Source organism: Zootoca vivipara, chromosome Z1 (genome assembly GCF_965207765.1).
Source record: "Zootoca vivipara chromosome Z1, rZooViv2.hap1.1, whole genome shotgun sequence".
NCBI classification, from domain to species: Eukaryota; Metazoa; Chordata; class Lepidosauria; order Squamata; family Lacertidae; genus Zootoca; species Zootoca vivipara.
In genome coordinates, this window is record NC_142583.1 from 45,502,560 (window position 1) to 45,518,113 (window position 15,554).

General features: G+C 41.5%; 1 protein-coding gene across 1 annotated transcript in view; it reads right to left on the reverse strand.

Moving 5' to 3' along the window:
* The window catches only part of FAT4 (FAT atypical cadherin 4), a 139,909-nt gene that overhangs the window by 64,466 nt on the left and 59,889 nt on the right, over positions 1-15,554 (reverse strand). The window contains exon 2 of the mRNA XM_035111643.3: positions 2,122-2,253. Within this exon, the coding sequence (XP_034967534.3) occupies positions 2,122-2,253 (132 nt within the window). The remainder of the gene's footprint in view (positions 1-2,121; positions 2,254-15,554) is intronic.

The following is a 15,554-nucleotide window of genomic DNA, read 5'->3' on the forward strand; positions in this document are numbered from 1 at the left end:
GATTCACAAGACTATGAAAACAAACAAAATGTTTATCTGTTCAATGGTATGGCAGGGAGTACTGCTCTCACTCTGAATGGACTTCAAAGCCATGTAGCCAAGCAGATTTGTCAATGCGATGACATCATCAAGCCTCATCAGAGTGAGATAGTGCGTCTAGTTTTCACTGTGATTGACTGTGTTATGTTGACCAACGTAACTGGATGTGTGGCTAGGTAACATTTTCTATATGATCCTTGATAGGCTGCAATTCTCTCAGGAAGAAATTGTTTTTAAAAAAATGCACTGTGCAGCAGTTGTGATGACACATAAAAAGAGAAGCAAGGGGTCTGAGAAATCTTTGACTCTGAAAACCCTTATTTTGCCTCCACATTTCTGTGAACAAAAATTCGCTGTAGTCTTACTTCCTTGCCTACTCAGGGGATACATTCCACAGTATTACTTTCATACTCAATGTCTGTGCAGTGTGTAGAACACTTACTCGTAAAAGTATAATTAAAATGTTTGAACAGATTCTTTCAAGAATAATCTTATATTACTCAAGTGTTACATTCTTTATCATCCTAGTTGATACATTGTTTTTACAACAATGTGACCCAGCTATAGACTCCTCTACCATAACTCCTGCTGTGGGTAAGGAGTAAATCCTATAAATTAGGCAAGTAAGAAGAAAATCTAGAAGCTCCCTGTCAACACTTTTGAAGTACAGTAGTACTGTGCTGTGAGATACCATAGCTATCATTAATATTCATCCCATGGCACTAGAGAAAAAGTTACACCTTCTGTGCAGATTGCAAAATAGTGAGCACCTTGATCCCATTAAGCTGAATATTAGCCAAATCCAGCAATCAATTTCTGTCATACGAAACACTCTTTTACACGTTTAGGGAATGGGTTTCAAGGAAGCCTGAACCTAGTCTTGTCATTGGCATGCACACTTTAAAAAAACATGTCACTACAGATTTCAAGTAGAGGTTTTCGTATGTCATGGATTTCTGATACTCTTCTGAAGCTCAGAGGCTTTCTTTGATATAGGTGCATGACAGAAACTTCCTTCAGGCATGAATAACTGTCAAATTACTCAACTTTGGACATGCTGGCTAGCCCTGCCACTGGTGACTATGCAGCTAACATAAATGACTATTGTGACATAGCTTTCACAGATACAGCTGGACACATGAAGATTTCCATATGATTTGGAACTCTGGGACATGTGGAAGCCTTCTTGCAAATCAATGTATGTGCACTATAGGTGGTCAAGCTACTTGTATGAACATCAAGATGCAGCACTCAGATCCTGTGTCGAAAAAGAACATGAGGGGACAACGTCTGAAGAGGGCAAGAGATATAAAAAATAGATTAATAAAATCATGCCATGCAAGGCAGACACAGAGAAAAGGAAGAAATGGTGCCTTAACCCCCCCCCCCAATGTGGCTCTCCAATGTTTAGGAATCTGCCACCTCACACATTTCTGCAAAATGTATTGGATCTATTTGAGGGGGCTGTGGCAGGTGAGGTTGGTCCAAAATGTGTGGCCCCCAATATGTAGGCTTTGGGACCAGAAGAAGAGCTGTTCAGGTGTACCGCATGTTGAGAAAAGGCAGAGAGCATCCAGCAACTGTTAAAAGGCTGGCATGAGGGAGAGTTTGAACCATCTCCCAGCAGAAAGAAGGACCAGGAAAACAGGAAAGGAAACTGTACAAAAGGAAGAGAGGGAATGGATGAAAGATAGGCAAGACAAGAGACTAGAAAACAGGAAGTAGAGGACAGACACACAGGAGAGAAAACATTGTATCTATATTAAATAAAGCAAAGCAAGCAATGCCCTGTGATAGATGAGGGCAATCAAATTAATTTAAGTAAGGTCCCCACTAGGGGAGTCTCTGAGAACAAGAGACCACCTGGGGTTCTGAAATGTCCTGGAATCAGGCGCACAGGGATAGAATGGGCAGTCTCAACTCGCAGGAAAAAATTAAACACTTGCATTTTTCCACTCCACGCCACCCACTTCCAGGCAAAAATCAGTGGGTGGAGTAGAAACAAGGCTGGAAATCTATGCCTAACAACATTGTTGTGACAGAAGTGTCCTGCTACCCTTCAAAGAAGCAATAATATCCTACCTCGTCAGCATCCATAGCTGTCAGCTGCATTATTTTAGAACCATCTCCGATATTTTCTTCGACAGTCAGATCAAGCATATCTGTAGGGAACACTGGCGGGTTGTCGTTGACATCTTGAAGAGTTATTTCCACCTATGAAGGAAAGGGGGAAAGCTTGTGATTCATTTATTAAATATAAGTAGTGCAAGTTGCTTAACCTTACATTGAATCAGGTAAGCAGTGCGCAATCTGATGTTTCAGGAACTTTTCTGAAAACACAAAAGGGAGAAAAAGTCCCGTGATGGTTAAAATTCCACATTGTTATGAAATCTCCCAAGAAAAAGCCTGTAACCTACATAAAGCTAATTTGACTTGTTGATAGTAACTGATTTTAAATGGTCCTAGTCTAGTTTACATTGGACATGGTCCACTGACTGACTGTCAATGTAATCCCTAAAAGTTGGACCCCAGAGGATAGCTGCCAAGACCTGGGGCACGGGATCATTCAACCATTAAATGCTGCTTGACATAAAGATGAGGTGGTGTAAAATTCTCCCTGAAATGTTTACATATTGGCATGTTCAACAGCTAGAAAGAAAGAGTGCAACTTTTAACATTAAAAATGAGTTCTGATTTGCCCTTCCTTGTATGAGAGTGTTAGGGTTTTTTTAAAAAGTCAATATTGGAAGCAAGTTGTTGTAACATCTCTCTGGATCTCTCCCTCTCCCTTTCCATGCTTAAACCCAAACACATTTTATTTTTCACAAGTTATGTTTATATCTTTTACAAACACTAATGGCAGCGTCTGAAATTATTTGCCAAAGCTGTTTACTCCTTCTCCTGTGTAAGCAAGATTGTTTAGTTCTCATGGGCTTGCCGATGCTGCATTTAAAAAGCCAAGAGCTTAGAGTTCCACTGCTAGGTAGACACATACTAATAATCTCCCAATAAAGAAAAGACGGGCAACAGATGGTTTCTATCTATAGTGAAAGCAAAGGATTCCCAGAAGGCCTGGACCAATAAGTGGTCACCAAAACGTGAAGACCACCAAGGAGATAATGGCATAGTTGGGGGGCCGAGCTGCCTTCAGCAAACATTAGATAGCTGATTGTTTAGCAGGACTGGAAAGGGGAGGGGGAGAGCGAGGGACAACTTAAAAGTCAAAAGAGATAAGCAGATTGACAGACAGAAACGTCATTGTACTTCAGCAACACACTTCATCACTACTGACAAGAGATTTCTGGTTTCAGAAACATGGATGGAAATAATCCAAGTATAAAAACCAGCACAAATATGTTTTTGAAACTTGTGTTGTTCATCCAACAAATTTGCATATCTCCCACTCTTCGGGGGATATGAACAATGCATTACAATACCAAGCTTCTTTGATCAGGAAAGCCAAAATCCAACACATTTTGGCATTTTTTTTGAAATGGAGAATTAAATCCAATCTTAACCGAATGAGGGTAGTAAAAATTTAATGAATAGAAAGAAGCTCAGTGGAAAAATAAATTCTGTGATGCTTGCCCGAACTCTTCTCTAATACAATGCAAACTATACAATTAAACTATACAAACGATACAATTAAAGCACTATTATACAACTTTGAGATTTATGGCTCCTGGTTTCCCCAAAGAATCCTTGGAAGTTTCTTAAGGGTGCTGAGAGTTGTTAAGTGTATTTTCCTCATACACTTGACAGAGTAGTTTAAAAATCAATATCTCTCCTGCCATCCAGAAACTCTGAGAGCTGTCACTCTATGGTGGGAATAGGGGGGTCTCTGAATAAATCTCAGCACTCTTAACAAACTACAGTCTCCAAGGTTCTTTGGGAGAGGCCAAAACTGTTTAAAGTCATGTGATATTTTAATGTATTTTGGTATTTGTTGGAAGCCGCCCAGAGTGGCGGGGGAAACCCAGCCAGATTGGCGGGGTATAAATAATAAATAATAAATAATAAATAATAAATAATAAATAAATGTATGGCACGGATGTGCTATATATCAAAATATATGAAGGCAGGAAGTAGGATTTTATAAATATCCCACCTGTTTATGTTTGGGTTGTTTAGCTTGAATGCTTATAACCTGCTTTATAGCCCTGAGAAGCTTTCAAAGCGGCTTACAAAAGATTCACATAATAAAAATCAATACTGTAACAGAAATCATGGTGCTCCTCTGGTGCCAGGATAATTCAGGTGGCATTTCCTTTTTTCATCCTTGGTCTTCCCTGGTGTCACCCTTCAGCCTGTCTCTACAAGGCAGCAGAGTCCGCTGGATCACTTCTGAACAGGGTCAGTCAGCTTGAACTCACTCAGCTTGTGATGGAGGTAGACCTTCTCTGGTTGGCAGTTGGCAACAGCTCCCACGAAGGGCCTCAGAGGTACGAGTGTGGAGCTGAGCTGCTGGAACTAACATGGCCCATGTTGCATCTCTCTCAGGTTGTACCTTCCCATGATAGAAGCTACGATACCAAATATGTATGGCCTACATACACATGCAGGGTGAGACAAGCGCTCTGTCATTTCTCCTCTTCCACATCTCTCCTGTACAGTGGTACCTCGAGTTACAGACGCTTCAGGTTACAGACACTGCAGGTTACAGACTCTGCTAACCCAGAAATAGTACCTTGGGTTAAGAATTTTACCTCAGGGTGAGAAGAGAAATTGTGCACCAGTGGTGCGGTGGCAGAGGAAGGCCCCATTAGCTAAAATGGTACCTCAAGTTAAGAACAGTTTCAGATTAAGAACGGACCTCCGGAACGAATTAAGTTCGTAACCAGAGGTACCACTGTAGTAGACTGTTCCTGAGTACCAACCTGGCCTTGTTGATCTTTCCCCCCAGCAAACTAAAATGCTACAGCAATTGCAATTCAACACACTAAAGTACTAGAATAATAGCAATTCATTATTTGAAGCCCCGTTTCAAAGATTTCCTCTCAATTAACAATACATACTAATAAATGGGGGGGGTTTGCAGGTGGCCCTTTTTTTCACGCACTAAAACACAGTTTTGTTAGTTGCCAATAGGTCCCCAAAATTGACAGCTTGACAGTTGAAACAGGCATGTGCAGGAGTGTAAATCCTAGGAATAGAAAAGGTTGTGTTATTGTGTTTTCTGGGAAAACTGAGGGATGCAATTTATATTCTCGAAAGGTGAATTACGTTAGTGTCGTCAAAATTTAATGACTATTTTGTATGTTTGTAGTGTCTTAGACTTCTTTGTGCTGTCTGAGAAGGTAACACAACCCACATATTAATATTATGTAGTGTTTTAATGTTAGGTGCCAAGTGCTAAAATATCTGCAAAAAAATTAAGCTATTCACATCGTTAAATTTTGTTTTCTTTTGTTTTCAAATAAACTTGCCATGTTCCTGAGTTTACGTTGGAACTTTAGCATGTAATATTACTGTTGTATTTCATGGAGTACACAGAGTTTTCAGAATAACTTACACAACCATCTTTCTATTTCTTCCTTCCCTTCCTTTTCATCATTCCAAATGCTAGTTACAGAGCCTCTCTTTCCATTAATCCTCTGTGTGCTTCATGAATTTTCTCCCTGGTAACATAGCATCTTATGCAGCTTGCACAGCTACCTTAAAACAATAGCTAGATAGATGCTTACAAAGGACAGCTGCCCGTTGCACATTGTGAATTTGGGTTCTGGTGGTAAAATGTCAGCTTGTAGCTGAAACACAAGCTGTGTGTGATATATATGGTATTAATAAATAAACTGCAGAGCTTCGCAGCTGCAGTACCTTGAAACAGGATCTGGTGAAATGTAATAGGTTTGGTAGCACGACTGCTTGCTCTAGCTGTGCTCGTTTCAGGGCCAAGACTTGATTGGCAGCTGTGGCATATAGCAGTAATTCATCTTTGCTTTTCTAATGACCTTAGTATGGTTGTTGTCGATGTGTTAAAATTAATTATTACAATGCTGCAGTGTTTTTCTTCTCTCCCCGCCCCACCCCCCGTCCACCCTCAGCAAACCTCTTGAGTGGTTTAATTCTTTGAAAATTAAACTCTTAAGCTGTTTAATTCTAGAGTTTGTGCTTGGGATGCTGTATCAGCAATGTGTATGCTAATTCTTATGATCAGAAGCTTTAAAATGCAGCTACAGAAAGCTCCAGGTGCAAATTTGGCATAGGAGAGACAGGCTTGAGGAGACCATGATTTTGTAATGAGTTCATGCTCAGTTCATTGATTTATTTACTCTCAAAGACTGAAACTACTGACACCTATATCATCAATGATCAACAGCTCAGCCTGAATAATGACACTTTCCTATCCCAGGCCTTAGGTGGTAGGACTGTTCTTGCTTATTGACAACCTCTCAATCCAAAACAGCTATTGGCCAGCAACACATGGCCAAATAACGGAGATACAGACACAGAGATTAGACGCTGCAGCAAAGGCAGATGTCAACTCTGTGCTCATGCCTACCCTGGCAACACTATTACAGAACCTAATAATGTCATATACAACATATGGGGTTCATGCATTTGCCCATCTTCCAATGACATATAAGACACTATCTGCCAGCAATGCCCTTCTACATAGGGCAAGCCAGCCAATCTCCATGCAAAAGAATAAATGGACACTGAATTATGGTGCTGGATGAGACCCTTGAGACTCCCATGGACTGCAAGAAGATCAAACCTATCCATTCTTAAGGAAATCAACCCTGAGTGCTCATTGGAAGGACAGATCCTGAAGCTGAGACTCCAATACTTTGGCCACCTCATGAGAAGAGAAGACTCCCTGGAAAAGACCCTGATGTTTAGAAAGAGGGCACAAGGAGAAGGGGACGACAGAGGACAATGTGGCTGGACAGTGTTCTTGAAGCTACCAACATGAGTCTGACCAAACTGTGGGAGGCAGTGGAAGACAGGAGTACCTGGCGTGCTCTGGTCCATGGGGTCACAAAGAGTCGGACATGACTAAACGACTAAACAAACCATCAGACATCAGAAATGGCAATATTCAAAAAGCAGTGAGGGAACATTTCTGTCTCCCTGAGCACTCTGTGGCTGACCTTAAGGTGGCTATACTGGAACACAGGAACCTCAAAAGGAGCCTGAAATATGCTGAATTACATCAAGAAGTTCAATGCTATCACTTACAGAACAAATCAAGACAAAGGGTTTTATCTCACTCTGTATTTGTTTATTGACTTACCAATGCCAGGATGTCTGCGTTATCAACAACTCTATTGTGAATGACCACAGTTATCACTTCCTGTACTTTTGCTGCATTTTGTTTGCCTCTGACCTTACTGTTAGGAATTTCAACCATGTGTCTGCAATATGTTGTTGTTGTTGTTTAGTCGTTTAGTCGTGTCCGACTCTTCGTGACCCCATGGACCATAGCACGCCAGGCACTCCTGTCTTGCACTGCCTCCCGCAGTTTGGTCAAACTCATGTTCGTAGCTTCGAGAACACTGTCCAACCATCTCGTCCTCTGTCGTCCCCTTCTCCTAGTGCCCTCCATCTTTCCCAACATCAGGGTCTTTTCCAAGGATTCTTCTCTTCTCATGAGGTGGCCAAAGTATTGGAGCCTCAGCTTCACGATCTGTCCTTCCAGGGAGCACTCAGGGCTGATTTCCTTAAGAATGGATAGGTTTGATCTTCTAGCAGTCCATGGGACTCTCAAGAGTCTCCTCCAGCACCATAATTCAAAAGCATCAATTCTTCGACGATCAGCCTTCTTTATGGTCCAGCTCTCACTTCCATACATCACTACTGGGAAAACCATAGCAATATATATGCCTGCAATTCAGGAGAACACTTCATGCATCTCATGAGATGGTCTGCAGTCTACAAAAGGTTCTGCTGTTATTCTTTAACATGACACAAGACTCTTTGTTGTTTATGCTGCAATAGAATAACAGGGCTACATTTTGGGGGGGGGTATTTAAAAATGAGTTATTTCTTTTCTAATGGGCAAGTATTTTAGGGTGAAAAGATCCTCTCCTTAGGAAAAAAAGCATTGTTTCTACTCTTTTCCTCCAACATCTTTTTAACTGCCTAGCAAAAGAAAGGAAACAGGCAGCCCACAAAAATGCTGAGCCAGCTTATATGTGGCAATTATAGTTTGCATTGGCAAGGCAAGCATCTATTTGATAATCCTTTATACTAACCACTGTGTCCTTGTGCATATATCCCATCAGAGAGCTACGGAAGGAATATGATCTAAGAAGAAAGAGGCCACCAGATGCCTTATTCCATATTTATATTTATTTGCACACTACCATTTCGTTAAAAATAAAACACAGAGGAAACTAGTGTGATGGTGGGCAACTGATTTTTAGAATTCTTTTTGCTCTCTTCCTCACCATGTACATGAATCTGTCACATCCCATAAGATATTCAAATAAGCTTCTCTTTTGCACCAAAGAAACTAATCACATCTCAAGTAATTTTTTTCACCAGGACAAACAGCACCTCATCAAAGAGTACCGTGACATCTTTCAAAACTAACAAATTAGTCAAAGAAAGCTGAGCCCAACACAACAGCTGAATGAAATGACATCCTTAGTTTGTAAGTATATGTGCATGGTTTGTTGGAAGTGAATAATAAACTGTGATCAACACACACACACACACACACACACACACACACACACACACACAAAATAACAACATGCCTCTGATGGAGTCTAGTCCACAGAAGCAAATGCCATAATTAATTTGTGACTCTTTAACTCTTTAAGGTGCCACAATATTCTTCATTGTTGTTTTTCCTGCAACAAATTAACACTCTGGGAATGTCTATGCCTTTGGAAACTTCCCAAAAATTTCAGTTAGTCTAAATACAGCAGCGACCAGCCAAAGGGACTATATCTTCCATTTCTGAAACAACTGCATTGGCTGTTGGCCCATTTCCAAATTCAATTCAAAGTACTTGTGCTTATCTTAGCTCTCAATGGCTTCATCTCAAAGGACCTAGAGGAGCGCCTTCTCCTACATTAGAGGTGACAAATCTTCCCAAGCTTGAGGGCCACATTCCTTTCTGGGCCACCTTCTGAGGGCCGTGTGCCAGCAGTAGGCAGGGTTAGAGGCAAAGGCGGGACAAGCAATGAATATAACTTTTATCATTGTACAGTAGGCTATTTTCTGCACACACTCACACTGTCTGTCTTTCATCCAGGAAAGCAAGAGGCCTAATGGGAGTTCAGTGGCACATTTCTGCCAGTCAAAAACACTCGTGGTAATTGGTTCTCCAGTTCTGATGTAAAACCTTAGAGCACACTTGGCCAAACTGTGACTTGTCATATCCCACCACAGTGAAAGAGCAGGAAAAAAGGAGTTGAAAGCAAATTCTTACAGCTGCACACAAAGCGTGCTTAGGTAGGGGCATACTAAGAGTTCCACTGTTATTTGTACTGTACATGGGAATGGAAGGCAGGCAAGTGCTATTTTTAGTAAAGACTGTAGTGTTTTATCTTCTTGCGTAAAAATCCATCACACCAAAAAAACATTCATTAACCACTGTGGCATGGGAAACAAAATTATTAGTGGGTGAAGAAATGCATGTGCCTGATAAATTTTATCCCTTTCAAACTGCACGGAAACAGATGAATAAACATTACTGTATACATAGTCAGTCACTTAGATACCACTATTTGTACCACTTAATCCTAACACGCCCTCTGTACATTTTCAGGCATGCTAAAGAGAATTCTGATACATTGTCTAATGAAATAAACACTAGAGCCAGGGATTGATCCAAGGCCCTCTGTCCCAATGTATACTTCCTGCCTCGAATTCCCAAACAAAGATGCACTTTGTGTTTCCCAGCCTGGCTCCCCTGATTGAAACAAACTCATTTATAAGTCTAAATATTCTGTCAAATTAGTTTGTGCAAATATTTATTGGGGTGTCAAGTTAAGCCACTCCAGGGCAAGCCTGGAAGGGGAAGGCAAAACATAAATCTTGAGCGCTGTCCCAGTTTCATAAGAGGCAAGCAGTGCAGACAAGGTTTTTTTTTGCGTACATCTTGTCTGGGGCTTCTGCATGTATAGGGCAATTGATTTTATTTCACGAATTAAGATGATTATTTCTATTAATCACTACGTATCACCTAGCAGTCAGAGGCATGTGTTCCTGGGGCCTGAGAGTACTCCTTGTCAAGGGCGAAGGGGGGAAAAACGCAGGATGAATGACAGACAAACCGGGCAGCCGGCCAAGAATTGCAAGAACAGCCCAGTAGTGTGGACAAGAAGTGGTTAGCTCTCCTCTTGACACAGGAATGCCTTCGAAAGCCCACTGAGTGTGTGGTGACATAATAAAGAGTCGTGCTTTTGTGCGCTTGCCATGCTGCTTGAAAAGCTGGAACTGAACAAGTCATTCCCCCTTTTCACTCACCCAAAGTCAAAGGAAATCAAATTGCCCTGTTTAGCTTTCCTTGAAACTATTACAGCTTAAGTAATTGTTAAACTCATTTGCTGACCTTTTAAGATAGAGATAGCAACTTTTTTGAGGAAGGAGAACTGAGGGCTGCAGTGACAGGCACGCCTCCAAGCGCCAAATACCAGTGTGGGTGTGACTATTTTGCACACATCCCCACCTAAATTTATACACATGCAACCACATTTGCAGGCACACAACACACTTACTCTCTCCATCCCTGTCTGCAATATACATTTGAAGCAGTATCATACCACTTGAAACAGTCATGGCTTGCTCCCGCCCCCCACAAAGCATCCTGGGAACTACTTTAAGTGTGCTGAGAGTTGTTGAGATACCCTTATTCTACCTGCAGAGCTACAATTTCCAGAGTTCCCAGGGAAGAGGGGTTCACTGTAAAACCGCTTAGAGAATCAGCAGCCTTAACAAACTACAGTTCGCAGGATTCTCTGGGGCGAGGAGCCATGACAGTTTTATGACGCTGCTTTAAATAAATAGTGCAGGTGATGCCTGATTCTCTCATTCTCACAGTCGTACGAACACACAACACACCTACTCACACTCTCAAAGCAGGACGAGAGCAGCTACACCTAGGGATGGAAATGCAGCACGAAAGAGGTGGAAGAATCCTAGCCTGTCGAAACCTTAGGGGTGTGGAGAAAGAGAAACTGATCTCATAGTTCAGGTGACTTTCTTCAGCTTTCAATCCATAGTGGAGATACGTGTTTGTAAAAGCTAGTACAAACCCAGGAAATGATAGTGATTCTGGACTGGTTTCAGAGTGATCTTGTGTGCAAGTCAATTTTCCCGTTCTTTCAGTGATGATTAAGGTGGGAGCAGGGATCTGTACTGTATAAGTAAAACAACTCACACTCCAAGCAAGTAGACACTTCACATTTTACAGCATACTGGCAAATGTGGATTCTGAAGGCAATTTCCATCTTCTAGACCTCCTAGGTCGATGCCCTCAGTTTTTGACTTGTTCTAATCTTGAGCGGTGACCCAGTCCCAGCTGACAGTGGTCTGTCTTTCTCTTGTAAGTCTACATTTGATGTGGTTTGCGGTGCTACACAACAAATAAAATAAAAATGGTTTTGTGTGTGGTGGTGTCTGAGTATGACCAACTCACCCAGGGCAGAGAGCCAACATACACATCCATTTCAAGTGGCTTCCCAGTCTGGGTCACCATTCACAGGATGTCCTTGTGAACTTGGTCTCAGTAGTTTGCAGTTTCTTCCTAAGGGCAATTTTACCAAGTCGTGAAATCGGTGCTGCATGGGATCTGCATGCCTGGATGTGCCTCAGAGTGTTATATATGAATGGTTTTTGCTTCCCTACTAACTGAACACAGGACAGAATAGGGGAGGAGGATCCCCATGTGAATTTTACACTTTACACCTGAATAACCCGGGCCTCAGAACTTCAGTCTTACAGACAGTGTGTCATTCCCTTCGGAAAAGTCTGGTGATTTTTCTTTAAGCCTGCATTAAACTTTCTGCAGCTAGCATTACCTTCAGTCATTAAAATCTGTTTTAGCCATCTGCCAGGCTGATACAAATGCTTGGCAAGCACCTTTTCATAGGATACGTTAAGAATAAAATACTGGAATTCTATACATTTGGGAATCATATAGTTTACAACTTTATGTTTAACTAAATGAGATGTATCACTGTTTAATAATATATGGATTTCAGAGGCATGCATATTACCATTCTAGGTGGGGGAGAAGCCAGGTTGCAGTTTAAGGGCAGAAATGTCACCGACAGTAAATTTATAAATGAGCAATTAGGTTTATAGGTGTCACTTCATACTACTAGTGCATTCAATGGTGCCTGTTAGATTGAGGCCAGAAATGAATTTATTTTAGATTAATCTTATCTAGGTAGCTGTCAAAACCATTGGTAATGTTCCTTTTGCGTATGTATATCAGAGTCCACATTACACAAGATGTGAATCATCAGAACCTCTCTCTGTGTCCCTACCCCTCATCTTCTTACTGTAACACCTCTATAAAGAACCTTTCTCCTCTGTTATTTCCATTACACACTTCTGAAGTGCTTCCTAAAGATGTACAATAATGGATGTGAAAAGAAACAGATGAAACAGATTGACCAGGATGACCTTTCTAGTGTTTAACAGAGATACTTTTTCAAAATGGTTTCTTGCATATTTACAGGCTTTTCCTTTTTAAAGAAGCCTTCTCTTTCCATGCAGTTTTTGACTCTGCCTTCCATAGTCTGGGATATCAACCAAAAGTCCACCGAGTGACATGGATATTCCTGCTTTCCCAAAACACCTTCTGGGCATGTGGGGTTCTTGTTACACCACCTGCCTCCCCCCAAAAGACCAATTTCACAAACTGATGTGCATTATAGCAAGAGGCTGGGGTGGTTTGTACTGCAAAATCTGATCTGCAAGCACACATACACATATTGGTGTCCAGAATTCATTTGAGCGGATTCTATCTCCACTCACAAGCACTCACACTGGAGAAAGGATGCAGACTATTTTCATCGATTCCTTCTTTCATTCGCACAACTCTGTAGCTTCTGAAAAACTGTTCCAGAAAATAGAGGAACCTTCTAGAACAGGCATCCCCAAACTTCGGCCCTCCAGATGTTTTGGACTACAATTCCCATCTTCCCCGACCACTGGTCCTGTTAGCTAGGGATCATGGGAGTTGTAGGCCAAAACATCTGGAGGGCCGCAGTTTGCAGATGCCTATTCTAGAACAATGAGAGCGATGGTGCAGGGATATGCAGGTAGAAGGGGGGAATTGGCCAAAATCAGCTCTCCTTTCCTACTGTCCCTTCCACAAATGGAAGAAGCCCTTTCCTTAGCAGAAGGGACACTCTGATTCCAATCCAGTGTCGTCGTCCCCTTAATGTTGATCATTAGACTTTCCCCACAAACATCTTGATCTAGCTCTAGATATATGCAGTGATGCATGATCACTTGTGCTGATTTATTTTATTTATGGAAAATACTGCTAACTCATAACAAAAAAATACCAAAGTGGTTCACAACAGCTATATGTAAAACCATACAATAAAAAACATATAAAAACCATATTTTAAAAAGTTTAAATAAGAAATCAGGTAATTGTTGTGGAGGAGGTATTCTTAACTGCTCTCACAAACCTGACAGAATAGAAAGGTTTTCAGCAGTTGAAACAGAAGAAGCCTGCTGAATTTCTATTGGCAGAGTATTATTCCACAGGGCTGGACTGATGACATTAAAGCTCTATTACTTGCTGCTGTCAAATTAGCCTCAAGCAACGACCAGTGACATTTCTACAGATGATCTCAGTGACTGATCTGAGATATAAGGATTTAGGCAGTTCCTGAGATACCCAGGACTTTGCAAATTAATGCAAGGGCCTTGAACCTGGCCCAGCTGTAGCAGCCGGTGCAGATGTTTTAACAAAGAGTTCACGTGTTGTTATTCAGAAGCCCCCACCAGCAACTGCAGGGGCATTCCATGGAGTGTGATGCAGGGCTGATAGACCCAGGCACTTCAATGTACCTTTTATACATCCTGATGTGCCTTCAACCTGTGTTCTTCCCCGCTACTTTCCTTGTGTGAAATCTGTACATCCAGCAGTCAATTGTTGTTGTTTTCTCTAAAGAAGCAAACCCAATAGAACTGGAAATAAGAAAAGGGTTTGACAAGTGCCACAGACAATATAACAATAGCCACATCAGAGATCATGAAAAGCCATTTACAGATTATTCACATTTTCAATGGCATTTTGAAAAAGAATAGGAAAATTTATATATATATATATATACACACACACACACACATACATATACTGTTTTCCAGATTTTGGAAGTAGCCTGGTTTGTCATACACACACACACATTCACACACTCACTCACTTTCATACCTACCAAATGAACAGGGTGACCAGCAATTATCCCAGGTAGCAACTGGTAGCAATGGGGTGCAGCACAAATTAACGTCATATTTCAACACCTCTCCTACTTAGAATGACAAATACAGAAGGGGAAGCCTTTTGGCAAAATGCTTGCAAATAGTCACTGAGTTACATTAGAACTCTAATGTAAACATTTTGGGGGGAAGATGTAATGAATTGCATTTCCTCTGCAAGCACTGGGTTTCTAAACAGATGTAAAAATAGCCCCCAAAAAGAAAATTCAGAGTCCCCCCCCCCATCCAGTAATAATTAGAATCCCTAGAAAAGGCCAGATATCATTGCAAGATGCAGCATGAGGCGGCTGAGTTTGCAGGATAAATCTTTGCTGGTTACTTTGTTATTGTCTTCACAACTGAAACACTATCTGCAAAATGCCAACACCTCTCTTCTCTACACCTCTCTTCTCTACACCTCTTACAGCAGAGGCCTGTATTTTCAACCTAGGCATAAAAGGAAGACTGCTTTCTTGATCCAAGGCTATTTCTGGGGAAGGCATCCAGACTTCCAAAGCAGTTTTGGACTTTGCAGATGAGTCATTTTGGGGGCTAACAGAAGGAAGAGAGAGATGAAAAGAGGTTTCGAAAGTAGCCTAACCTCAGAGGACTGAAAAGCTCCTGTCAAAAACCATACAAGGACAGTGAGGAGTAAATACCTAAACCAGGTTTCTTCAACCTCTTCAAACCAAGGAGCTCCTTTTATAATAATAATATTTTATATTATTTATACCCTGCCCATCCGGCTGGGTTTCCCCAGACACTATGGGAGGCTCCCAACAGATTAAAAACAATAAGACAGACATAAGCAAACTCTGGCCCTCCATATGTTTGGGACTACAATTCCCAAACCACTGGTCCTGTTAGCTAGGGATGATGGGAATTGTAGTCCCAAACTCTGGAGGGCCGGAGTTTGCCTATACGTGGAATAAAACATCAAACATTAAAAACTTCTCTAAGCAGGGCTGCCTTCAGATGTGTTCTAAAAGTCAGATAGTTGTTTATTTCCTTCACATCTGATGGTAGGGCGTTCCACAGGGCAGGTGCCACCATCAAGAAGGCCCTTTGCCTGGTTCCCTGTAACTTGGCTTCTCGCAGAGAGGGAACCCCCAGAA